General features: G+C 39.1%; 1 protein-coding gene across 4 annotated transcripts; it reads right to left on the bottom strand.

The window, feature by feature from the left end:
* Positions 1-25,628, bottom strand: LOC144981251 (transmembrane protein 131-like). 4 transcript variants are annotated; one of them, XM_078943617.1, is made up of 34 exons: positions 25,257-25,628; positions 24,466-24,539; positions 21,449-21,492; positions 19,734-19,805; positions 17,141-17,264; positions 16,919-17,035; positions 15,297-15,401; positions 11,320-11,397; positions 10,496-10,637; positions 10,228-10,289; positions 10,032-10,131; positions 9,826-9,928; positions 9,588-9,732; positions 9,256-9,426; positions 9,106-9,172; positions 8,882-9,005; positions 8,723-8,792; positions 8,532-8,641; positions 8,376-8,445; positions 8,138-8,277; positions 6,867-7,009; positions 6,596-6,785; positions 6,328-6,513; positions 6,084-6,233; positions 5,474-5,996; positions 5,255-5,364; positions 4,995-5,158; positions 3,983-4,189; positions 3,749-3,824; positions 3,457-3,563; positions 3,236-3,368; positions 3,042-3,094; positions 1,390-1,523; positions 1-572 (listed from the first exon to the last, which is right to left on the bottom strand). In XM_078943617.1, the coding sequence occupies exons 1-34, from the start codon at positions 25,378-25,380 to the stop codon at positions 255-257; spliced, it is 4,536 nt and encodes a 1,511-aa protein (XP_078799743.1). In that variant the 5' UTR covers positions 25,381-25,628; the 3' UTR covers positions 1-254. The 4 variants fall into 4 exon arrangements, with proteins under 4 accessions (XP_078799743.1, XP_078799741.1, XP_078799744.1 ...); XM_078943615.1 differs by having other exon boundaries at positions 10,026-10,131; XM_078943618.1 differs by having other exon boundaries at positions 19,734-19,802; positions 25,257-25,491.
* Between the last annotated feature and the right edge of the window lie 623 nt (positions 25,629-26,251).

A 26,251-nucleotide genomic window follows, 5' to 3' on the forward strand; every position in this document is an offset into this window, starting at 1 on the left:
TTTTGTAATGTCATTTAGAAGCAAACCAGGTCCTTTTTCTTTATTTTCCATGATCAAAACTGCAAAACATCTAGAAAAATATACAACAAATGTTTGACCTCTCACAACATTTAACGTTTGAAAATTGGAACATAAAAGAAATTTTCACATTTTCCCCATCACTGATAAAAGAACATTCATTTTTATTTCCTTTCTTTGTCAAGGATTCACGTGTTTGCAGTTACTGTTAAGGTATGCGTTCTTAGTTCTCTTTCCTAAACATCTCCGCAGTAGCCGGAGTCATTGGAGAGCTGCGAGTTGGAGCTGCGGTTGGAGGAAGAGTTCCAGATGTCCAGGTTCATGTGGGGGCCGAACGGGTTGAAGCCGGGGTACTGGATTGGACCATAAGGAGCCCCGGGCCCCCGGCTGAAGGGAGAGTGCGGTGGTGTGATGGGTGTGGCTGGGAACACAGGGGACATTGGTCCTGGTCGATCGGGCTGGAAGTGGCGTTGGTACGGCTCGCTCTGAGGGGTCCAGATGGACCCGAACAGGCTTGACATGGGTGACAGGCTGCGGGTCGCTGGGAAGAACGGCTGAGGAAAATAACATTGATTAGAGCAAATCCACACAATAGGCTCTTTGCTGAAAGTATTTTCAATGATTAGGAATTACTGATTTTCTGGCATTAAATCGCAATATTTCAAAGTCCTTGAAATATTTTACAACTGGGATGACAGTTTTTTTATGCTGTCAAAATTAACTCAATCTTAACTTGGAATTGCCTTATTGGTCAAACGTTCAACTACGATGCTTGTTGGGTCAGAAAATATGAAAAAAATAAAAATAAAAATCAAGGACCATGTTGTTTTTAGAAATGAGAATACAGTCTTTTTTTCATGCCAATTGTTTAATTTCACAGCATTTCTGATTAAAATGTGAAAAAGATAAAAAAAATATTTTTAAATAAAATACAAAAATAACACTTTTTTGAATTTGCAAATGGATTTTCCAGATTTAAATTTAAAAGCTGGTCATAGATATAAGTGTTTTCCAGGATTGACTGTTCATTTACCTACACTTACAAAAAAGAAGAAGAAAAAAAAGACAAATAAAAGAAATTGTAATTGCAGAAGCAGAATCCATTGAGATGTTTAGTAAACTGGAATCAATTATGTAAATTAGCATAATTGCTATAATCTGTCACATTTAAATCTATCACTGTGCAGATAGATGTTCATGAATGTGCACTGTCCCCATTAAATAGATCATAAAAGACCGGGGATATGGTTTAAGTGAAATATATTTGGATTTTAGTCAGTGCAGTGCCTTTTAATGAGTTAACAATGCTCTATTTTTATACGCTTGTATTTAGCAGGTGACTGTGAGGAGTCAGATGTTGCAAAAGGTTACCTTGCTGCCCACACAGGCCGCAGAGTTCCAGGTTGTGGGCGGTTTCCGAGGTTGCTCCTCATTCCAGCTGGGCTGATTACCTCGAATGTCGCGGCTCTCTTGGTGAGGAAAACAACCGGAAAAGCCTCCGTTGTCTAAAATAAAAACAAAAGGAAACAAACCTGATAATCTTATGCCTCATTGAGTTCTTGTTTTTAAAATCCAATGGTAGAAAAGACACATGAATTATTATTGTATAGACCGAGTAAACTGAGCAGAACGGACAGAAACGTGAATCTGAATTTGTGTACCGGTAGCAACAAATGTGACACGAGACGATTTTCTGTGATCATAGTTGACCCAAAGCCTCATTTGACTTATGATTATGAAGCTGTTCCATTCAAATAAGTGATAGGTCTGTCCTAATCATCACAGAAACATTTCAACTGTGAGCGAAAGAATGTAGAAAAAACAATCCAGGAATCACACGGTATGATTTTATGTGGTGAGTTTATGTGCACAAAGGTGCAGAAAATAAATATTTAGTCTAAAACAAAAGGTCACCTCAATATTTATACCTTAAATTTATAATGTAACTCTGATTGTCAATGGCAGAAATCAAACGTTTTCTGTAGGTTTTCACTAGTTTTTCTTTTTCACACTGTAGCTGCTAATTTGGCCCTGCTCTCTTCAGGTCATTGAACGTTCTCATGTATTTGTACCCCACCAGGGGAGATCTTGCACACAGACCCAGGTGGAGGGAGATTGTCTGTGATCTTGTATTTCTTTCATTTTCTAATAATTGCTCCATCAGTTGATCTCTTCTCATCAAGCGGCTTGTTTTTGTTCATCTCAGTCTTGATCAGGTGAACAAGCTTGTCCCTGGTGGCCTGAGATAGCTCTTCGTCTACTTTTGTTCATTCTGTCTCTCACATCTGAAGTGGGTCTATGATGAACATTATGGACTTTTTTTTTGCACAATTGGTGAATGAAAAACACAATTTTGCCCCCCTGTAAGCAATGACCTGGACTGCCAGAGGGGCTGCATTAGAAATAGTTAGTTCTTCTAAAGCTCAACCATCAACATAGATGTTTACATCATTCAACAGTAAAGAGTCCCGGTAAACCTCGGGTCAATATACCGGTAAACTAAAGATAAACAAACAAATATATAGACACAGAAAATGAGATCTTTTTCTCATCTGTCCATCCTAAATCCTGCCTCAATATTTTTCAACATAGAATAAAAGTGGCAGATGACAAAGTTAATCTAAACTGAAAACAGAATTATAGAAAGGATTTTGTCATGTCCAAATGAAGTCTTATGATCCAGAAAAAAGGGTTTTATTTCATCTGTGCTACCTCAAATTAACCAAAGAAGAAAAAAAGGGAAAGACTTACAATTTAAAAAGTTTTTAAAAAATGGATAAATAAATCCCAAATCTAAAGTCCAAAGCAACTCAGTGTTTCATGTGACCGAACCCACACAATCTAAGTATTACTAAAATTGTAAATATTGAAAAGGTCTCCAAAAAAGATTTTATAAAACCGAGTCTGAGAATATTTGCTTATTAAGGTGAAAACATTTTATCTATATATATATTTTTTAATCAAAAATAGATCAAACACAATGTTTTACACAAACATATCAGGCAACCAAAGAAATCGTGTACCTGTGTAGTTGGGGGGATTGTTGCCATTCCTGTTTGCACTGCTCCATGTAAACCTGTAGAAATAAAACAGTTTAGCAACAGAAGAAAAACATCTTAAGATCTATGACATTTACACCGCAACACATTTGTCCCACTCCTCTTTATTCCAAGCACCAGGAGCTGACTTAGATAAACATGGATTGTTTTGCTCGTACCCATTATAGGACCCAGAGGCTGCAGGCTGAGCGATGTAAGGCAGAGCTTCGGTGGTGTTGTATCTGAACTCGTTGGTTAGAGGGATGGATAACGCTGAAAAAGGCTCTCCAGGTGGGTACTGACCGCTTTGTTCTGGAAGAGAACATAAACTCCATCAACGCAACAGAGAAAAGACAAAAATTGTGTGTGTTTACACAAAACTTCACGCTGCTGTCTTTACCCATGTTTTTGTCCATTCCAGCAGCAACAGCAGCAAAACTTGGCATGAAGCTGGGAGCTGGAGTCTCTGGGCTTTGGCACGCGTCGTTATGGTATAGGCTGTTCATGCTGGGGACATCGAAGGCAAAGACCAGCAAGATCCACCATCAACTTAGCAAATTTAAGTCTGTGTGTGTGTGTGTGTGTCATTTTAAAAGAGTGGGCATGGCTTTCTTCCTATGGACTGAGATTCTGCAGGGATTTGTAACATAGATGCACAACGATCTAATCAAGCTTTATTTAGCTGCTAATACCTTAAAGTCTTGTAGTTTGCGTTCACCGTCTGGTAGTCTCTTTCTTGAGAGTAGCTATTGTACTGCATAGAGTCTCCTGAAAGAGCAAAAAGAGATCATCTAAACAGACCAAACTGCAACAATTGATGGTGATTTTATTTTAGAATTTGGACAAAAACCCAATAATTGATTACTTCAAAAATGTATTATAACACAGAATATCTCATGAACAAAAAAGCATGTGGTGCCTCGTACGTTTTCTGGATGAGGTAGAGCAGGTTTGTCCTCGTGCACTGTGCTCCTTGTCTCCTTCTATGCTGCTGGCACTGCTCCAGCTGCCCCAGCTCCCTCTGCTGGTCCTGGAACTGCCTGTGGAGCTGCCCGAGTCCGAACCCGACTCGCAGACGCCGTCGGCACGCCGCTGAGCTTGGCACTTTCTGTGAGTGCGAGCAGGACACACACCTGTTGGAAATCAAAGGGCGTCATTGTGGTTAAAGCCATAAGTTCCATCAGGTGGATCAGGTTTCAGCGAAATGTCCTCCTTTTTGGATTTAAAGTCAGAGACAAACAGATGGCATCATATGTGGAAGTCGTCAAACCTCATGGTGACAGAAGTAAATCTAAGTTAATTTTATCCATTTACAAAAAAAATCATTTCTAATTTAAATCCTGAAATTAGTTACAAACTTTGATATAAAACATATTTCATAGCCAAAGTAGCTTGATAAATTAGACATTGTGCTGTGTGGGGCTGGATATGGCCGTCCAAGTACTGACCCGATTCCATTTTGATTCACAAGTTACACAACTCAGATTAGGATCCAACACAACTTGATTAGATTTCTATTTATTTTTGGGAGAATTCCACTCAAAACCAATAAAGTTGAGCTAACAAAAACAGAAGCAATGATTTAAAAGGAACAAAAGTGGAACTGTCATTAATACATTTAGAAATTCCCACAATGAAAGGAGATTTTACCCTGAAAAAGAAAAAAAGCACCAACGAACCACTACTGCTTTTTATGGGGTTAATACGTTGGTTTTAATAACCCACTTTCAAGGCTGTGAATAAATAGTAATAGATTTTGTGCTCTTTTAATAACACCAAATACTCCTACAATTTTTCATTTTATCATCATTTTACTGCAGTTAAAATCTTTGTTTCTATAAAGTACTTTGAAGTTTAATAAATAAAGCTGAGGGGATGCCAAGCTCCGTTTAGTGAGAACTTCTGGCAGTTGCTGGAACATAGAAGGTGGATACGTACCATTCTGTTTGTGGAAGTTCTCTGAATTCAGTCCTGGTTTCAGGTCGTCTGCTTTGAAGCTGCACCGGTTCCTGCTGCGGGTTCCACAGACACCGTGGTCGCCTGTTTTCCACTCTGTCTCTTTGTCTCTCTCTGATGTTAGCAGCCCATTGAGCTCAGGGGCGCTGCAGAGACAAACAGAAATTCAGAGTATTTGTTGAAATTTTATTTAGACAGCTTTTTTATTTGAACTGAACCCATATCAGGAAGCAATACAACACCTGGAAGCATTTTCGGTTTTTCTGCGACTCTTCTTTGATTTATTTCCTGTTGTCGGGAACATCTCTGTACCTTGCCCCTTCTTTTTCTGGCCTTTGCTTTCTTCTATTACCTAAAACCAAAAAAGGGAGTTGGGAATATTTGTCTGTAATTACAGAGTTTGAGGGACCTTCAAACAGAGAAAAACACATGGAGGAATAGATCCAGCAGCGTTTCCTTACCTCTGGCTCAGAATTGTCCCTTTTTTCAGAATCCATTTTTTGTGCATAGTGCTCTGTGCAGCTCCTGTCCAAAGGACTGTAAAACAGCAGAACGGGTCTGGATCCTGGATCCAGAGAGGCGTCTGTGGGGAACTCAGCAGGGATTTCCATGGGAAACATACCGGCTGCTGACACCATTTCCTCCATAGAGCTCTGGAGATCGTCTGCCTTATTGTCCAGCTCATCAATGAAAGCAGGGTTATTGTTGCAGGGGTCTGGAGTGAGAGGACTTTCAGGAGTCAGCTCTTCATGCTCTTCATCCACTGAGGCGGCTGCAGCGGTGGAGGTGCTGGACTTGTACTTGGAGTAATAGAGGGAGACTTTGTGTTTCTTTGGCTGCTGGGATGGAGAGACAGAGGAGCTCTTCTTGGAGGATTGTGGGCGAAGGGCAGGGGTGTTGGCTAACACTGGCGAGCCACGCCCCTTCCCCTTGTCAGATGTGTGACAAGTGTCCACATAAGTCTTGCAACTTCCCTTTGTTTTACTGCAGAATAAATAAATGACACGTTTCACACAATAAATATTTGCATGTGTGTGATGTTTCTGAACTTAATAGAGTAGCTGTACATACTTTACTCCGTTGGGTGTAACATTGTTGACGGAGCCGTTGTCCCGGGACAGGGCGGAGGTGTGGTTGCTCCTTAAGCTAGGTGTTGAGAACTCCGTGAGGATATACTGTGCCTGATAAAAAGCCATCAGACACACACCAAACAAGGAGAAGCTGCAAAAGAAAATAATTTTGAGATCATTTGACCCTATAAGTCATTGGAAAAATAAAAGTCTAGCTAATTTAAATAACACTGAGAGCTTCTAACCACGTGAATATGAGGGTGACCACCCAGAAGGTTTCCTCCCAGCTGGGGCCAGGCACCACCTGGGCACAGAGCGGCAGCATGTGGTGGGGGAGCGTCACATTGAGGGTGAAAGGAAAGGTGGTGCCGCGGGAGGTCACAAGGGTAAGGTCCCGAATGACCCAGGAGGAGGTGAAGTCTGGAGTAAACCTGAAAATCAACCAAACAGGAGCCGTCAGCTTCCAGGAAGTCAGGTGCTGAAACCGAGTGTATGGCGTGAAGTTTGACATACGCTATAGTGATCTCAGAGGAGGTGTTCTGCTCAAGGCTGAAGGAAGGACACTGCAGCACCTCGAAGCCAAACCCCTGACACTTGTAACCATTAATGTTCATGGAAATGACGGTCAGAGGAAGCTCTCCTGCGTTCTCCACCTTGAAACTCTTTCTGATGGCAAAAAGGGGCTTGCTGCTGCTGCGCAGACCTGATGGAAGGATGCAATAACATAACTCATTCTGATGTTTTCCACAAAAAAGGAATCCTCAGGTTCAGACTAAAATCTCACCATCTCGACAATCCATCAGAGTTGACTGAGGAACATTGAAGCGTAAGGAGGCCGCTGGGCCGGGCAGCTTGCCTCCAACTCTCAGCAGCTCTTTGGCTCCGTGACCTTTCACTGTCACCATGTCAAAGACAGTCAGGTTGTTCCTGGAAGGCAAAGACACAAATCACTGCAACACACCTTGGTGTGTTTACCAATCAACCTGTAAAAGTCTGCAAGCTAAAGAGATAAATATTGAAAGCACTGTTTTCAAAAGAAAAAACAAAGAAAGTGTTGATATAAAAAAAAAAACTTAAGATCACATGCTCTCTTCCATTTTAGTTATAAACAGAGATGTGAGGGTTCCACTACAAGAATGCAACAGATTTCAAAACTAAATTTGATAGCAGTGCTAAAAATGACTCAGGGTAAAACCAACAGAGGCAGAAATCTTCATCTGTGAAAGAATGGAGTCAGAACTCTTTCAGATAGAGGATGGTCACGACTAAAGCTTGGTTGCATTGAGATTTTTATACGAAAGGGGCAAATGTAGATGCAGAATGTGCAGAAAGAAAGTCAAACATTTCACCTGTACAGTGACCTTCAGGTGACCTACACTATGCATGCTAAACATATCTTCACTTTTATTTGAAAATATTTGCCTGTTTTGTTGAGACCACTACATTTTCAACTTTCATCCAGCGTATCATGAATTCATTTTGTGTCAATGAAACCAACTCAAATGGTTCAATAGACTCAATGTCTGTTTTTCACTTCAAGTCCAACATTATTGGACATCATCCAGCAAATTCAGTCCAATTGCACTTATTTCAAACACACTGTAACAAAGTGGGATTAATTATAATTTTGATATACAGTGTTCCCTCTATTATTGCAAAGCTTATGTACTAAAAATACCCGCAATATGTGAAATCCAAAATAATACATTATAGATGTTTTAAGGTTGTTTACCCACCCCCCACCCCCACACAGACTTTTTCACGTTTCTTTCTTAGTTCTAACCGTCATAGAAGACTAAGTGTAGTACTATAGAAAGATTTATGTAGATGTGGCAAACTGCGCACATTCTGTACAGGAAACACGGCACAAAGAAGGTTGACTGACAAGCTCAACAGCCAATCCGGACGCAGCAAATGGTGCGCTGTAGGAACAAAACAAAAAAACTAGCAAAAAAAAAAAAAAAATTCCACGAAAGGTGAACAACGTTTTAGCTAGGAACCAGTGTATTTTTTAAAAGAAACTTATAAAATATATAACATAAAGATGAATGATACCTGATAACAAGAATAGTGGTGGTGGGTTTGTGTTCTGAGGGGGTGAAGACCACTGACACTTCCCTGACCTCCCACGGCTGCAGCAACAGACGAAGAACTCCCTCTGGTCTAATGTCTAATGCTCCTTCGTTCTCAATCGTCTTTGAAGAAAGACAGATTACATATGCTGGATTAGCGCTGAACCAAGCACAACAGAAGAATGACTAAATAGGTATTTGTTCAATAAAAACAGTTCTACCTTAGGGGGAGGCGCCAGCAGTAAAAATTCTGATGTACTGATGTTGACGTTGAGGGGATTTATTTCAAACCTGTTAGACAAAAACAAAGGAAACACTCAGACCAAACATTTAAACTTTAGAAGTTAGTTTTCTGTAATATCAACAAAATATTTTACCATTTGTTTAGTAGGTCCAAAGCTTCTAAAGGAGAAGGGTAGAGGGAGAGGATTCGAATCTCCACAGACACAACAGACGACGAGGGATTCTTCAGAGTTAATCCCTTTACCTGGAAAAATACATTCCTTACATATTATGCAAACATCTGTAACTACAAAATATATTCAGTTAGTTAGTAAAAGTTACCCACTTTGCTTTCATTGACCGCTGTGGCTCCAAAGTCTAGAGTAGAGGATGGTTCAACTGTGAGTCTAGGCCACCTAGAAAGACAAAAGTATCAATTTTAGCTATGATATCAACTCTGTGGGACGAAGCATGAAGCACATGTGTTCATGAGTCTGTGTTGCACCTGCACGAGGGTTTGTTTTCACAACTCTGCCACTGGGAGCACAGCTCAGAGGCCAGCTTGCTGTCCACCGCCCAGGATGAGGAGGAAAAGTCTGGGAGAAGAGAGCGCTGCCACTCCGAGTGACCTAAAGGACATTCAGTCGAAATAAAATTAAAAAACAAAATATCTCCAGAAATGAAGTTGCTGTTTTTAGCGATAAAAGAATTTGAGTTGATCAGTTTCACCTTTTTCAGATAATCTGAGAGGACAATGGTGTCCGCACTCTCCTTCAGCCTCAAACACCACTTCCCCCTGACGGCACACAGCCACTTTGGGTTTATTTCTCACATCTCCTCATGATCTCACTACTTTACACATTAGAGACAATAGTGTACCTTGGAAGAAGTAGTATGGAAGTAGAGAGGAATATGCAGCGTGGTGCCCAGGGTAGTATCCAGACTCAGGGTCAACATCTGGTTGATGGGCACGGCTGTGTTTAGCAGCTGGAGGGATAGAATATGCCAGCAGCCAGAGGGAACTCTCAGAGGCCTGCTGAAGTTCATCACCTGACAGACAGGGGGCGACAGAGACCATATGTTAAAATCTGCACCAAACATTCAACTAAAAATGGCTGAACAAGTATAGTAGGAATCCACATGCACAAAGTGAATTGGCTAAACAACATTTTCCAACATCTTCCATTCCCACAGGACACACCCAGGCCCACCTTCACTAAGCCCTGCAGCTTCTCTGAAAGGCTGGCATTCAACACAGTGAGCGGCACATGGAGAGGATTGGTGAACCATACGTCCACCTCGTTAGCATTTTTCTGTTTGACCTGAAAAAGACTGAACAGGTCCGCCACCCTCCATCTGCAGAAAGCACCAACAAACACTGTTAGCTAGCATTTTGTTGCGTTACAGGTCATCAGTCGAGCACAAATGAGGCCAACTTCCTCTACTTACCTGTGTGTAATATGTACTCCAGGGAAGTTGTAGGTTGTCCGATTTACCATTATTTTTAAACTGATATGATTTATGCATTTCTGTCCATGGCCTGACAAAGAACCTGGTGGAAAAAAAAACACAAACCAAAAGATTTACCTCTCAATAAATTGCTTTAGGAGTTAATGGAAAATGTACATGTACAATGAGAGTAAAAATACCTTTACATGAGAAAGCAGCTACTTCTGTGAAGTTTTTTGCCTCTGGTATGAGAAGAACTTGATTGATGTCCAGGTTGATCTCTACTTTTGACAGGACCTGCATGTCCTTGAAAGACAGAGAAAGAAAACATCTTTAAGAAACTGCAATCATTATGTATTCTAGCTCTGATGAACCTAAACAAAGGATAAAAATGATGCTCACCTTTATATAGAGCTTTTTTCCACCAGAATTTAACATATAAACTCCTACTTTAGCGTTCCCTTCTGAAAGGCAAAACAGATATATTCATAAAAAATGTATCAAGATTCATATGAAAACAAAAAGCATTTTGCGGTTTTGCAATATTTGCTTAATCACCAAATCAAATCTTTGCTCAAAGCTGGACTTTACACTTAACAGCAGTGACTTTGTAACTTCCTGCCACACTTGCTAATGGTCGCTTTTGGAACCAAAGGTCAGCCACACTCACCTAATGCAGAAGGAGCGACAAACATGAACAAAATGTGCTCAATGACGTAGGGCTTAAGCTTGTCCAGGTCAGCGGGCCGGTCGCCCCGAGCCGACAGATTAATCTGCATACTGAGGCGCTCCTCCTTGTGGAGGCACGACCCCTAAAGAGAGAAGAGAATAAAGACAAGAAACTAGAAGCATGAGGAGAGGATCAAGATGCTTGACCATAATAAAGATGAATTATGATCATAAAAAAGGATTTATTTGTACAGCGTTTTCTCGCGATGTCATGGTTCACCGTTTCATGCTCTCGCAATTTTTTTAGAGCGTTTTTCCCTAAACAGCGCACTGTGTTGTCTTGGTTGACATTTTCAATCAATTTCTGTGCCGTGAACCCTGTCCAGTGTCCAGCTAGTAAAATTTACGCACATCTTCCATTGCAAGCAGATCTTTGTTTTCATTCTATAATGCTGAACCTTTTTTACTACAAAGGTTTTAACTTTGATAGTTTAAACAAGACAAGTATAAAAATGTTCATGTCTGTCTGAGAAAAGTGTATGAAGTGTGTAGTTAAAACACTATACATAATGTAAAAATAAAAATGTTTTCTTTTTGAGTTTTCTTTACCACATGTTATTTTTAAAACGTAACTACCACTATGGCTGCATTGCTCTGATGACCATGGATTATTACAAATATACATTCTATTGTTTTTGCTTTATCTGTATCTTTATGTAAAGGAATGCAAGGAAAATTCTCAATCCAAACGGGCACCCTTAATGTTAATAATATTATATATACAAATGCTGAAATGCTGACGATGCAGAACATAAGGAGAAGTACCTGAGGATTGTTCTGCAAACTCTTGGGTAAGCTGCACTCCAGGAGAAGACCCAGAATAGTGATGTTGGACGCATCTTCCTGTAGGACAATAAGCACCAACACAAGTTCAAACTGTAGATTTCTTTTTTCATTTACACTGTAATGAGTAAGACATAAAGAATCTTGCTGTTTGCAATTACCGTAATTTCCGGGTTATAGAGCGCACCCGATTACAAGCCGCACCCACCTAGTTTCACGTCTTAAACTTCTTTTTAACATACATAAGCTGCGTCAGTGTAAAGCCGCATGCATTAAGCAACATCGTCAGCCTGACAAAGCCTGTCCTGACTTTCAGACTGGGTGTAATTTTTATCTTGCGTCAGCTCATGTGTTCGAATACACCCACATCTGCCAAACAGCATGCACCTCACTTCTGTTCACAAGTTCCTCGGTTATGTTTTTTTTTTTTTTAAAGTTTTTTTTTACTTATTGACAATTGAGGTATCATACATAAAATTACAAACAGTAACCATATAATCAACATTACATCCCTCAGTTATGATGAGGAAATTTACATCCGCGACACCCCATTTCCCATGAGTCTTAGGGGCTAAAGGCGGGTCCAACCCCCGGCTCGCCACACTGTTGTCAGTGTTTAAAGAATGAGCAAGGAGCAGCAGTGGATGGAGAGGAGAACGGGAGAGCTGCTCTCCTTCCACTTGTGTCGCGGCAGCATTATGGTAGTAACAGGGCTGGTTAAAAAAAAACACACCAGTAAAATAAAGCAGCAGCGACTGAAAAGCGCGCGCCTCAGCGCAGCGCGTGCGTCAGAAGTTTCCTTCCACAACAAACACTGTTGCTCCGCAGATGCTTATGCGCTCCGCACTCGCCGAGCGGGCTCCTTGTCTCCCCTTCCTATCCTCTCCGACACCCCTGGCCAGGGCGGCTCCAGGGAGGAGCGCTTCGTCCCCACTGCGCCGGTGGACGGAGCGAATCGTGCCTGTGCAGAGCAATCGGACTTAATACTGCACGTTTTGTGGATGAGGGGCGGATGCGTAGTTACGTGTGGGAGCCTTCAGACTGCCATCGGTCCCGCAGCTCTATGTGAACGAGCAACACATGTCTCCAGCTCAAACGCCGGCTGTGGGGCGGTGTGAGCTTTTCAAAGCAAAATTCCGCTCAGTCCTTAGAAACCGTTCAAACAATTATGTCGATTTGTGTTTCCAGTCGTGTCCCGACAAAATAAAGGCTGATGTTATTTCCACATATTTACGTTCAGCCAAGCTGCAGATTGCAGCTTTTCCCGCATCGATTCATGTTCATCCAGGCTAAATGTTGTTAGCGCCTGTTAGCCTTCACCTAACCGTTCTTCCGGCTTCGTTCTGCCACAAAAAAGCACTGACCACACAGATTAAAAATAAAATGATGAGCAAACAGGCGCTTCATAATAACCATAACATAACAATAATAAACGTACGTTTAAAAGATCATCTCGTATATTACGGAGCTGCTAAATAGATGGGCTAGTGTCACTGTGACTCTGATGTAAATGCACTCCTGAGCATGCGCTGTTCTCTCTGTCACGCAGCTGACCGGCTTTTCCAAACCCGTTGGTGATGGTGGATTTTTTCACGCTGCTTTTAACGATTGCTTTTAACTTGAAAGCTGCGATTACGTGCACGTTGGGTCTATTGGCACCAAAGGATTCTGGGATGCGACTGGGCATGCATGTTTCTTTTTGTTGAACCATGACTGAAGTGTCTAAGACCTGAAGTAGGGCTGCAGCTATCGATTCTTTTTGTAATCGATTAATCTGGCACTTAATCGATCGATTAATCGAGTAATCGGATAAAACGATTTGTGTGTGTTTTTGAACGACCAAAACAAATAATGCATAACAAAAATGATGTGGTTGTAAAATTAACAAGCATTTGATTTTAAAGATCCGCTCTGATGCAAATGTTACTTTTGGTGTTTTTAAGTTGGTCTTGAGAAAAGAACATTTTGTATGGGGGGGACAGAAGACTTTGAAAGGGTGGCACAACGCCAAAATGGAAGGCCATTCAAAATAAAAAATCAGGAAAACATATTTGATCATTATCATTGTTTATATTTCGTGTAAAAATAATGCTTTTGTTATTTTTGCAATGCTTAAAGAAGCCTCGCGGTCCGCCAAAAGGCGAGCTACCGCCTGTCCCAGCCCCTGCCTCTCGGCGCCCCCTCGATGCTCTTAGCTGAGTGTCCTGCGGGGTCCGAAGCATTTACTTTGAAAAAATTAGAGTGTTTAAAGCAGGCCCGGTCGCCTGAATACCGCAGCTAGGGGCTCTCGCCGCCCGCCCGCGCTGGTCGCCGCGGAGGGGGCGCGGAGCGGCGGACGCCGCCCCTCGCTTGCTGCCAGCGGCAGGCGCGGGACCCGCGCCTAAGGCGTCGGGGTTCCAGCGGTCGCGCAGATGTCTTCTGTTCAGTTGCTGATTCATGGAAGATGTGCTGTTGTGGTATGCCAGCTCTATTTTGCAGTAGAGACACTGCACCTTGTTCTCTTCTTTATTAAGTGTGTAATGATCCCACACTTTGGACAATTTCTGCCGTTTATTTATAGATCTATTCTCCGCCATCGCGCCAACTAAATTCAAAAGTTCCGTGTGAATAAACGGTCCGTGTGACACAATCAGATCCCTGCGCCGCCCGTATAGTGCGCGTCATAGGAATTTAACGAGGCTTCGAGGCAGAGTTTTTGCCTCGAGTAATTTTTGTAATCGAGTAACTCGAGTAACTCGAGGAATCGTTTCAGCCCTAACCTGAAGTCAAGTCCATGCTGTTTGTCAGCTTAGAGGTGTGTTGGAAAATAATTGACTTGTTGCCTGGAGTTGGATTAAGCATTCAACCCATTCTCTGAGACCGAAAGTACGTTCATGGCAGCCGCCAAATAAATCCACAAATTAGCCGCGTCATTGAATAAGCCGCAGGGCTGTGAGCGCAGGACAAAAGTAGCGGCTTATAGTCCGGAAATTACGGTATTCTGAAATTTGCTTTGGTATTGAGTTTGTAGTTTTTTTATTAGACTCATTACAGACACTAATGAATTTAACTCAAATATTTTTCACACAAATGTTACCTGAAACTTTAGATCGCTACAAGACCTTCTCAATGTAACAAAACTTTGGGGGGTACAAATGAGTAGTCTACTATAATAACACAATCTACCTTTTTTTGTTTAGGTTCATGTCCTTAAGACAAAACTTAAGAAGATCTCTAAAGGTTCAGCTAACACATAAGTTTCACATGCTGGCTGGTAAAGTCAGACATTTTCAACAATGTCACAATCTGAGAAGATCCAAATAAAGTGTAGTCTGAACCACTTCCTCTGTAAAGTGAGAACAAGTCACAGCTTTGTCAAATTCAATTGGGCAAAAAGAGGACAGAAAAAAAGGCCTTGAATGTCCTCTTTTTTTGTGTAAAACTATTTATGTTAGAAGAAACACAAAAGCTGGTAGACAGAATTGGACAGAAAGCTGAACTTAAGTTGGACGGGCAAACATTCTGTGAACTACTAACAGAAATAAAAAGGCGTTAAATGCGAAAAATAAATCCAGCCTGAGCAGCAGTGTGCGTGATGGTGAAAACTTTAGGTCTGCTCTCTTAAAATTTTGCAACTGCCACCCCACTTCCTGTTGTGGAGGCGAGTCCTTCTTTCAGATGCTTCTAGCACATGCTTAGCCTTACTCTAAAATGATATGAGAGGTAGGCATGACTGTGAAATGTGTACAAATAAATGGTTGTACATGGCAAAACACAAAAAATGTATTGTTGCTACAGGAATAAAAATTCAAAAAAGTACTTGTTTGTGTGATTCTAAAAACTGAAGTGTCTATATGTGTGTGGAGCCCAGTTTATCTTTGCTGGTAGGAAAGGGAAATCAGCCGTTTCCAATGATAAGACACTATTTACCATTATGCCCAACTTTCACGAGCTAGTACACAAATAAAACACTATATTACCTGAGTTTGGGTCAGCTTAATGCTTTGGATGTGAGGGAATATCACAAGATTATCCTTTCTTTGGAAAGATTTTAATGAACCTCGGTGACCTCCCACACCAAATACCTGGAAATAGACACAGTTTTTGTTAGCAGACAAAGAATCTGTAGCTCTGACATGAAACATAAGATATCTAAATGACAATAGATAAAAATCGAGTGTTGGATAAATCGGTCTGTGAGGAGTAAACATGCAGTTTGGAAATGCAGCTAAAACTGAGGTTTCACTGTAAACCAAACATTAGGCTTCTGTGATGAGTTTTATGCAGCCACTTTAATACATGGAAAATATGTGCGCAAATGTGATTAGATTGATTACAGATGATCAAAAATCTAAATCCTTAAAATAAAACGGTCAAAGATAAAATAAAATCCTTTTAGGTTGGAAGCAAGTATTGAAATAAATTGAATTGGAAAGAAGATAGTAAATAAACACAGAAGATGTAATTCTTGATAGCACCACATATTACTGGGTAATCATTAGGCATGAGTTATAAAAGTAATTAATTAAAAAACTGAATTATTAGTTATTCAATTGTTTGGCCAATTCCTTTAAAGAAACATAATCCTTTATTTCAGGTTTTTCTGTAAGTTTTTCTCCTCTAAAGTTTAACCTTAATACAGTTTAAACTAGCAGTTATAAGAAAATTATTTCATCTTCTAACAAACTGGTTTTAAACGGAAATGTGAAAACTGAATCAACATTTCTAAACCAAATTATGAACATGCATCACTGTGAGCACAAGTGCACAGTGATTTGTCTGTCCAAATATGTTTGTACAAGCAATTATGTCATGAAGATAGCACCATTTTATTTTCTTGCTAATCAATTTATGAATTACTATCTTCAATAGAGTTGACATAAAGTGTTCACTCGTTTATCGCAGGGTTTATGTTCCATACATATACCGAAAGAGGTAAAATCCCTAAAGCAGGATTACAGATGTTTTAGGGCAGTAAAACCCCTCATTGCACACTTTATACCATTTTTTGTACAGATATGAACATTTCACATTTTTCTTTCCCGTTTAAACTCAAAAAATTTAAACCTTGATTGGAAAATAAGTCCAGTGTTATGGAATGAAAAGGGTCTGCTGGTGAGCAAAGATTTATGTAACTCTGGCAAACTGAACGCACTCTGTGCAGCAGACACGGCACGGAGGAGATCGACTGATAATGTCTTGATGTAGAAAACAATGCATTGTACAAAAAAGACATTCAAAATTTGAAAACAAATTTAAAATAAATAAAAAATAAATAAAAAAGCATGCAAAATTGCATTGAAAAATAATCAGTGAAATCACAATATAGCGAGGTAACGCTGTATCCACCGGTCTGTATTTTTATTTTTATCGTCTTTTCCTTTTTCTTATTACTGAAATTGCTTACAACTAACCAAATCAATCAATCCACAATGAATGGATTCAATATTTTTGCAGAGACAAGATTTTTTCATTCAGACCACACCGGGGGCATGAAACAAGCATATGAGCAGTAATATTTCATTTATGCGATAATAAAAGTTAAAACAGAAAGAAGTGGTAAACTCAACGGGAAAGCTAGTCGTAAGATTTGTAGACTGACCTGATATGACAGCAGCCCTTGAGCTGAAGTGTTTATAAATAACGTGTTTTCTATATTGCCCTCGTTTGATGGGAGGAAAATTAATTTAAAAGATGCCTTCCCTCTTGGTGGAATCACCTAAAAACGGAAAGAAAGGAGTTTTACAAGTTATGGCATTAAGAGAAATCAATCATTTACAAAGCATGAAGCGTCCAGACGTCTGCAGACTTTGTGGAAACTTACACTTTTGTGAAAGGAAGGTATGTAAAAATGCTTGCTGGATGTAAACATTGACAGAAGAGTCACAGAGACCTCCTGACTAGGATTGTGTATATATATGGTTTCAGCTCTTGGCAGCCCCACAGGCCTGTAGACGAGAGAGCAAAACCATATCCAGAAGGTCACTGCAAAAGCTTGAGGACAAAGTCAATAAAAGGGCAAAAGTGCTAAACTGACGGCTTCAAAAGGATCTTTAGAAATCAACCTCTCACAGTACGGTTCCTCCTGACTGACTTGAACCAAATTAGCTCACGTTTCCAGATGACTGCTCAAACTAAATTTGATCTGGCTATAATTCAAACAAGCACAGTGAGCTTATATTAACGCTTAGTGCAAAACTCAATAATCAGAGTATATTTATGCTAAATGATTGATTATTTAACAGTGTGTGTTTGGTTAAAAATGTTTGAGTTAAATAAAATTCTAGAAGAGAAATATGAATAGATTTACATATTTTCACTTCCATTTTATCTTAAGTTCCATAAACATATTGAGGCCATAAAAGATGAGCAAAGTTTTTCATCTTCAGATTACGACACTGAGTCAGCAAATAAGTGTCAGCATCTGGAGGCTGTGAGTCGTTCTGTTGATTAAACTAAATAAAGCTGCAAGATAGGAAAGTGGGTGTAATCAGACTGCAAAAACCATTTGGTTTGAATCAAGTCCACTTCATTTGGTCTGGATTGAGTCCTGAACCTTGCGTTTGGTCTGGATACAGATCGCCGTCAAGCGGGCTTTTCCCGTTTCGAGCCAAACTCTAAGCAAACCAAATGTGTCCAGACTGAATAAACCCTAAAACCCCAAACAGCTACAAAAGCTGTTGATTGTAGTTACTGTTTAAGCAAAGACACTATGTTTTGCTGTATACTATGAAGACATTACATCACCAATGGACAAACAGCTTTTTTCTTCATACTCAGATCAGAACAAACTCCAGGTTACTACACTCAAAGATGGAATGAGAAATATGCTAACCAGTGCCTGACATCTGGAGGAAAAAAACTAATAATCCACAACGAGTGGTAGGAAGAGCAAAACATAAATGGCCACAAAGGGAGAATCTGAACAGTATATGTGCAGTTTAGCTTTAAAAGTATAAAATGTTGCAAACATTTCTATTTCAACAAAACCTAATAAAGGAAGGTTACTTTGAATCATTGCAAGAATGCACCAAACCTGTTTTGTAAGAATATAAACTATGTACAACCAGCTCTAACTTAACAATGCAAAGACCTGACATATATGTCACTCTGGCCTCAAACGAAGCTGGTTTCACTTCCTCTTTCCAACTTCACTTTCAATTTTAGTGACTGCACTGCTCAAAAGCTGTACGATAAAACATAAATTTAAAAATACTTTTTTGTGCCACTTTTGTCTTTACACAACATATTTGGTCTAAAAGACCTACATTTTTTCTAGACCTGCTGGTAAAGTGAAAAGTACAAACAAGAGTTCCCAGAGTTCTTACAGAAAAGAGGAAACCACAGATCATATGTGAAACTTGGGTCTCATAGTTTCTAACTCGTAGCCCGTTTGTTTTTTTAAGCTTTTACATTTTTTCACGTGCAAACGTTGAATCCACTTGCGATCCGGGACGCCTGGTTTCTGCATTCCAAACTACTCATATAAAATATGACTAAATGATTATGGACAACTTTACGTTTAATAGGAGCTCTTGGGACTGCAGCCCAGCCACAGCGTCAAACTCCTATTGTTTGTATGAAAGAAACACTTTTACTCCTTTAGGTGGAGCCAGTTTCTTTTGCACACTAAGCTGAAAGGCAGGGTTACTGCTATGCTTTTCACTTTCTTCTTCAACAGTAAAAATACCTTTATGTTTAGTCGAAAACCTTCTTTTTTTTAGTATTACTTCAAATAAAATGATTTGTAAACTTCGTCAACATAGCAAACGTTTGTGCATTCCTCTTTTAGGGAACCAGAGTGTCCTGTAATTTTTCAAAGCTGTCTAAAGCAATAGGAATTTCACTATTTTATGAGGTTGCAACACTAGTCAAAGCCTGAAGGTAGTCAGTTCTTTAATGCGTCAGCCATTCAGAAGTCAGATTTAGGTTACTTAAAAAAACAAAATACAACCAGAAGACTCAAAGACTTGTTTTTATACAGGTCAATGAAAAATGTTCCTCTTTTTGAGTCGTTTGGTGGTAAATCCTGCAGTGCGAGTATGTTTCTGAACAGGAGGGAAGGTCTTATTCATAAAGGTCATGTGTGAAAAATGCTCTGACGTGTAAAAAATCCTCCAACTATACAGTATTTGACAAACATGATAAACACCAGATGTTTTTCTATAGAAACTATTCAATTTCAATATTAGAAAGACAAACTGTTTCGTAATCATTAATGTTTCTAGACTGAACCTCGAAAACCGTTGTTCATCAAATCCCAGACTAAATAGACGTTAAGATGTTAAAATCAGGATTTTCTGTCTTTGTTACAATATTAGGGAATGTGACTAATACTCATCATCAATACCAGTAGAGGTGGAGAAACATCTATTTTTATTCAGCATATGAAAGCAGGAAGTTACAGCAGCACTCACTGTGTCCCAAACTCCAAAAGTGGGGGCTGAAAATGCAATGGTTTGCCCCTCTCCTGTGTATATGGAGAACTGCTGTTGAGGAAAAAATAAGAAATGTGGTTAGAAACCTGTTTTCCTGTATTTTTTTACTATTGGAGAAAAGTATGGAAGAAATTAGTGTTAAAACTATTTAGTTCTGCTATTCTAAACATCTTAAAGCAACACTGCACCTTTCTTTGTACAAAATGAGAGCGTCTGGAGGAGCCTGTCCTGTCTTTGCTCAATAAACAGGGAAGGGGTGATGGCAGGCCTGCTAAGTACCCGATAACCCTCAACGGTCTACACGTTTAGGGGGTTCATCAGGTCAACAATCTTTCAAATGCTTTTCTGCCAACACGTCTTTGAATTTTATGGAAAAAAGGTGCTTTACCAAGCAATTACTGTTTACTAATGACAGATTATGAACCAAATGAGGCAACAGCTCTTCAGCTACAAAACTATTTATTTAAATAATCTTTTGCTGTCTGCTTTGTTTTTAAAAAAATTCAACCTGAGCTAAAATCAGAAGATGACTTTACCACACTTTATTTACTTTTTTAAGTTAAAAAATACGCGATTTTAACAGGGAAACATAACTTCTGTAAGGACTTCTTTAAAAAATGTGAAAAATCTCTCAGTTTTGGACTTTAGACAACTTCAGACGTGAATTTGGGCTATACAAATAAAAATGAATTGAATTGAATTTAAGTAGTCAAAGTCCTTGGATTAAAAACACGAAAAACCAACCTGTTGATACACGACTAACAAACTCATAATTTTTTTCTAGTCGTTTTTAATTATAGCGTCAAGCCAAATGTTTAATATCCCACTAAAGAAACTGGCTTAAATGTTTACTTCCAGATATCAATTAGTTTTCACGACATGCATCTTCCCTTTTTTTAAGTTTTAGTGATATGTTTATCCTGATATACACATGTGTATTAGTAGCAACATGGTAACAATCTAACGCATGACATTCTCAATGATCTTTCTATGCAGCAACATAGTACAAAAAAAAGAAGTACCGGTATATGTGTGGCTAAAAAAGTACTGAGAATAACTCTTAACATGAAGAAAGAAAAAAAGAAAATCCTCTGAATTTCTTTGCTTTTGAACAATTAAACATTTAATATCAAAACAAAGTTGATTTCCACATGAAATCAACTTTTTATCGAAATATTTCTGAGAGAACAAAGATTCCAGGGAAAGACAGACCTTCCTTTTTTTCCTCTCAAGGAGTTCTAAAATTAGTCAGGAATTTGGTTCTGTGCCTCGGTAAGAGACTGCCCCCCCCAACCCGTCGCTTTACCAACATAAACAATATAGCCTGCATGCAGGACCAGACTTTAAAAGGGCCCATTTTTTCTTGCCTCATTTTGGTTTATTACACTGTAACAAGCTATGATTTGCATGTATTCAAACATATTCCTCTACAGCTCAGCTTCTGTTCTTTACATCTTTGTATGCTGCCATAATCTACATGGAACACCACAGCAAAGACATCCTTTCCAGTTGACAATCTTTGTAACAGAATCTCTTAAATGGCTCTGCGTATCTCAGTAATGAGGAATGTCTGAACGTCTATCCCTTTTCCCCAAGGGTAATAAGTAATGCCATTCTATACAATCACTGAATGATTAATGTGTAATTTTTCCTGTAGCAATCTGGGATTGCTTAAAAAATAAAAAAGGGTTTACCTTTCTTCTAGAGGGACTCCATCTCTCCTTCGTTCTTTCTCCCCCTGAAAATAAACAACAAAACAGTTTATTGTACTCCAGGCTTACAGTTTGTGTTTTGATTTGTTTTTGTTTTTAAAAAGGGTTTATCTGCAGACATGTCCCCCTTAAAACAGCACTGGTAAAAAAAGCAGATTATTTAAGTCATCCACTGACTTTAATGTAAAGGTGATGCTCCTCACGTCTGATTTTTAAAGGGTTTGTTGTTCTTCGGGTCACATTTGTGACTTAGTTACATCAGGTTTTTCAAATCTTGAAAGATTTCAGCGTCAAAAATGCTGCATTCATACAGTGGATTTATAATTTGGCCCTAATAAAATCATATTGGGATGGTGCGTGAATTACTCCACTGGTGTTTTTCCCACACGCTCACACATAACACAGTAACCACTCAACACAAGTGTGAACAGACTGCTACATTTTAGAGGGATTATGAACGGTTAAAAAACACACTACTATAGACATCAACTACAAAAGGCCACAATCAAAGCACACATCACATTATCTGCACTGTCCTATGTGGGATTTTTCCACTCAGTAAACAAATAAATCACAAAGAAAATACAGTTCAAAGAGACTCATCCATCATTCTTGGAATTGTTTTGAGAAATGCTGGGTCTGATCACTGCAACAGATTTGTTAACGGGTGTAAAAAGCAGGAGCTGCACTTTATTCATAACTCTACTCATGACATTTGTGCACATATGTTAGAGTTAAGCTTTTTTAGCTAACAGAAATATAAATAAAAATGAGAATGAATGGAAAAGTGGATGGAAACACACATAAGCATAAGTGACTGTAATAGAGACTCAGATAGCCACCCTCCTTGACTTATATCTTAAATGTCAATTCCCTCTCTTTATCTGTACATACATCTTCTCTTGAGCCTTTTTTCATCCGTGCTGCACCACCTGTGCACTGCTACGGGTCTTTTTTTTAATCTTTTATATAATACAAATACTTGCTTTGTTGCTGCCACAGCTTTATACATCTTTTTAAAGCACTCAGAATTGCCCGTTTTCATAATAGCAGCTATACAAAAACAAAAAAATCCCCTTTTAAAAAAAAATTTTGTTAATAGGTCTAAATTAGTAGAGAATACATTGATAAAACCTCACCAACTTTGTCATCTTGAATAAAATATTTTATAAAACGAATTTAAAGGTGTAAATCTCAATATTGTTTGCAATAATAAAGAATGGACCAAATGTTTTACTTAAAAGAATATCACTTTTTTTTAACTTACATCTAAAGTAATTTATATTAGTGTATAAGCAGATATAATTGATCTGAAAAGAAGGCTTGGGGTCCAACCATGCTTTGGCTAGTATTTTTACACACAAAAAAATGCCACAAAGTGCAGATTAATATCACCAAAGAACTGCATAAAACTATAATTATTGGAATATGCAAATATAAAAACATGTAGATGAGATCTGCGCATGTAGTTCTGGTTTGATGAAACAACCTTGATGGCTGTGAATGCATCAGCAGCTGCAGCAGACCTTAATGTGTAATCTCAGGGACAGTAAACTAGTTAGCTGCAAACAAGGGATGCAGAGCAGAACATTTATTTACTTCTAGAAAGTCCTAAACTTTCAAAAAAAAAGAATGACTATTTCATTTTTGGTATGGAAAGTAGAAGGAACTGGGAAAAATGAGTATGAAAATATCAACATACTTTGTAGATATGAAAAACTTTGAAATTGCAACCTTTTTGTTATGGAAAAACAAATCACAATTTTGAAACTGCAAAACGACATCTCCCCTCTGCAGGAAAGAATAAAGGCGTTAAATTTCTCTATATTAACCACATTTATACAAACTGACAATTATGTAATTACATTTTTTGAGTGAACAACAGATATTTCTATTCAGCTGCACTGAAATTTTAACTCAAAAATACCCAAACTTCCTGTGTTATTTGTTTCAAAAACTAAACAGAATCTTCCTTCTCATGGGAAAGTTATAAAAGATTTATAAATGCTTTTTAGGCATTTATTATTATTATTAGTATAGATTATGTCTGGTTGCTATTCCACACACTCCATCCCTACTTTGCTCAACCCACAAACATAAAAATAAACCAACCTTACAGGTCAGCACCAGTGTGTGAAGACACAAATGACACAACCAATTTAAGAGGTGTCGTAAAACGTAAGGTCGTTGCTGAAAATGATACTTATCAGTACTTTTAGCCAGTTATTATTTGGAATTGACATGGGCTTAAATGAAAACAGCTTAAATGTTCTCTTAAATCCCATAAATAAATCAACAGTATATCAAACTAGTTGGCTTTTTTTTTCCAAATGCAGACTCTGATCCATCTGTACATGCAAAGCAACCGTTTATGAACTTCAACAGACCTCAAAAATAAACGGACCCAATACTTTCCTGGAAAGCAGGTTGAGCTCCTAATTAACTATTAACTTTGCTTTTGCTTGGGAAGAAAAGCCCACCATGACCAATCAATAACCTGGTTCTGAGAGCCCAGGAGGTGACCCTCCCCTTCTCAGGTGACAAAAAAGTCAGCTGATAACCACATGGCAGGATAGCAGATAGTAAACACTTGACTACTAATGTTAGGATAGTAGGTGCTTCACAACATTAAGGGGAAATGTTTACTAAAAGGTATTCGACCATGATAAAGGAAAGTGCAGATCTACTAAGTAAATATATACCAATGATTTTATTTTTTTTAAATCCTGCAGACTTAGATGGGACTAATTAACAGGTGTCAGTCAAAATCTAGCTTTATTTTGAAATTCTGCGTGCAAATGTGGAAACATAACCGTGATCACCACTTCAGCACAAATACGGCAACACACATGCTTACAAGTATTTAATTCTACAAAAGCATGGTTTCTGCACCACTCAGCCATTCATTCACCAGCAAGCAAGTGTCCCTTCACACACACAGACTCGGTTCCTTCCCACACACAAACGCATCCGACAAAAAAAGAAAGCCCAACAAATACCTGAAGCGGGACGAAGGGATCTGCCTCCTCTGGTTGCCAGACTTCGACCACGCTGGTGGAGATCTGACTCAAAGCTGTGAGGGAGACAAGACATCTTTTTCAGCTGTTGAATGTTTGGCATCGTGACAAAAGCATTTCATCATTGAAATTAAATAGGTATTCAAATCCAGAAAAACGGTGCACGTAGCCAGGTAGTCACATTTTACAATGTTCCAAAGAAATGAACAGAAAGGGAGTGTGTGACAACCACAGACAGGGAGACTTCGCCTGGGCAGCCTGACAAAGGCTAGCAGCTTGTTTAGCAAAAAAAAAAAAAAACGTTAGCACGGCGGCTACACAACTTAAAGAAAAAAAAATCAACTTCCAGGGGGACAATATTTCAAATTGAGGTGGAATTTATTTAAACTAGAGGTGTGGGGGATAATGCACTAAAGCCCAATTGTTTCTCCTAAGGTGCCGCAGCCTGAGCAGCCGCGGAAATGTCAGAGCAAGTTTCACAGCAATTAGCTAGCAAGAACTAACATTAGCGCACGGTAAACATTAGCCACAATACTTTGCAAGTTGGTAGAAACCAACATTTACTCTCATTAGGTCACAAAAACGAACTCCAAATATTTTTAGCACATTTAAACATTCTTTTCTTTTGTGCAATTTAGCCATATTTGAAGTTTAACGTTTTCATTCAGGTAGCTAACGTTTTTCTTTTTTTTTTGCATCGGTCTCGTTACTGCACACAGTTGTAATGATTACAACTTCCTCCCAAAAGAGTAAAATAAAGGTGTAAAACAAACCTTGCAGCTGAGCTTCCCCGCGTTGTACAAAGGGAATCAACAATTGTATTACTCCTAATAGTACGCCGATCCACGTTTTCCCGTGACACTGGCTGCCTTGGTGGAAGTCCTGTAGCCCCGCCATGCTGCCTTGCCAGCTAGCAGCTTGACTTGTGCCTCGCTGCGTTGGTCTTCCTTGCTCTCAGCGAGCAGGCAGACAGGCAGCAGCATCTCCCTCCTTCTGCCCCCTCCTCCTCCTCCTCCCCGCGCGCCCGCCTGCTGAAGCGCCGCGTGCTCGGTGGGTGTAGCTTCCATCAAACGTCCCTGTTTGCAGAAGCAAGAGGCGACATGTTTCAAATGCCCTACAGCGGGGGGCATTTTTACTGAGGTTTCACGCTGAATTCTACTCCACGAGACTTTCACTCACAGGTAAGTATTACAATTCACATAGAAAATGTGGATTTAAAATATTTAAGACTCAAATGTTAAACTAGTTTTGTCCAGCAGAATAATACAATCAATTGTCGTTTTTTAAGTAACAGGATTTTTTATTTTATGCATTAAAAAAAGATGTTTTATAAATATTTTAAGCAATTTGTCAATGAGAATTTTGACCATCTTTTGCTTCTTTAGTTACAAGTATCAAATCTGCCACACCTGAGTCATATAAGCCAACTTTTACACACTGCATACATTTTTTACATATTACTACTGACAGATGAGTTTATACTTTTTCGTGTGACAAAAAAAAAACTACAATTGTATGACTTAAAAGTTGATAAAATCTTTATCTCTGGTCCCAATAGTTGAGGGTGAGTGAAAATGATGATTCAGGTTAAGGCCCTACACTGTTACAAAAAAGGAATAAGCAGAAAAGTGTGCGTTTAAAAGTGCTTTTTAGGTTCCTATGGTGAAATGACGTTGCCTCCCTCATTATGCGGTGACATGCAAATTGTCTGAGCCAAGACAGGTTGGGCAGGTAAACACAGCAAGCAACATGAATTACTGAAGATTAA

Source organism: Oryzias latipes, assembly GCF_053564925.1.
Source record: "Oryzias latipes strain Hd-rR chromosome 1 unlocalized genomic scaffold, Olatipes_Hd-rR_3.1 chr1_Y".
NCBI classification, from domain to species: domain Eukaryota; kingdom Metazoa; phylum Chordata; class Actinopteri; order Beloniformes; family Adrianichthyidae; genus Oryzias; species Oryzias latipes.

What these genes read in the sequence shown, in the direction of transcription:
- LOC144981251 (XM_078943615.1), bottom strand. Translation starts at nt 25,380, where the DNA reads ATGGCGGGGCTACAGGACTTCCACCAAGGCAGCCAGTGTCACGGGAAA. An exon ending in TCTCAGATTATCTGAAAAAG is followed by an intron (nt 9,006 to 9,105) that starts GTGAAACTGATC and finishes AATGTCCTTTAG; the next exon opens with GTCACTCGGAGTGGCAGCGC. An exon ending in TGGAATGGACAAAAACATGG is followed by an intron (nt 3,369 to 3,456) that starts GTAAAGACAGCA and finishes GTTCTCTTCCAG; the next exon opens with AACAAAGCGGTCAGTACCCA.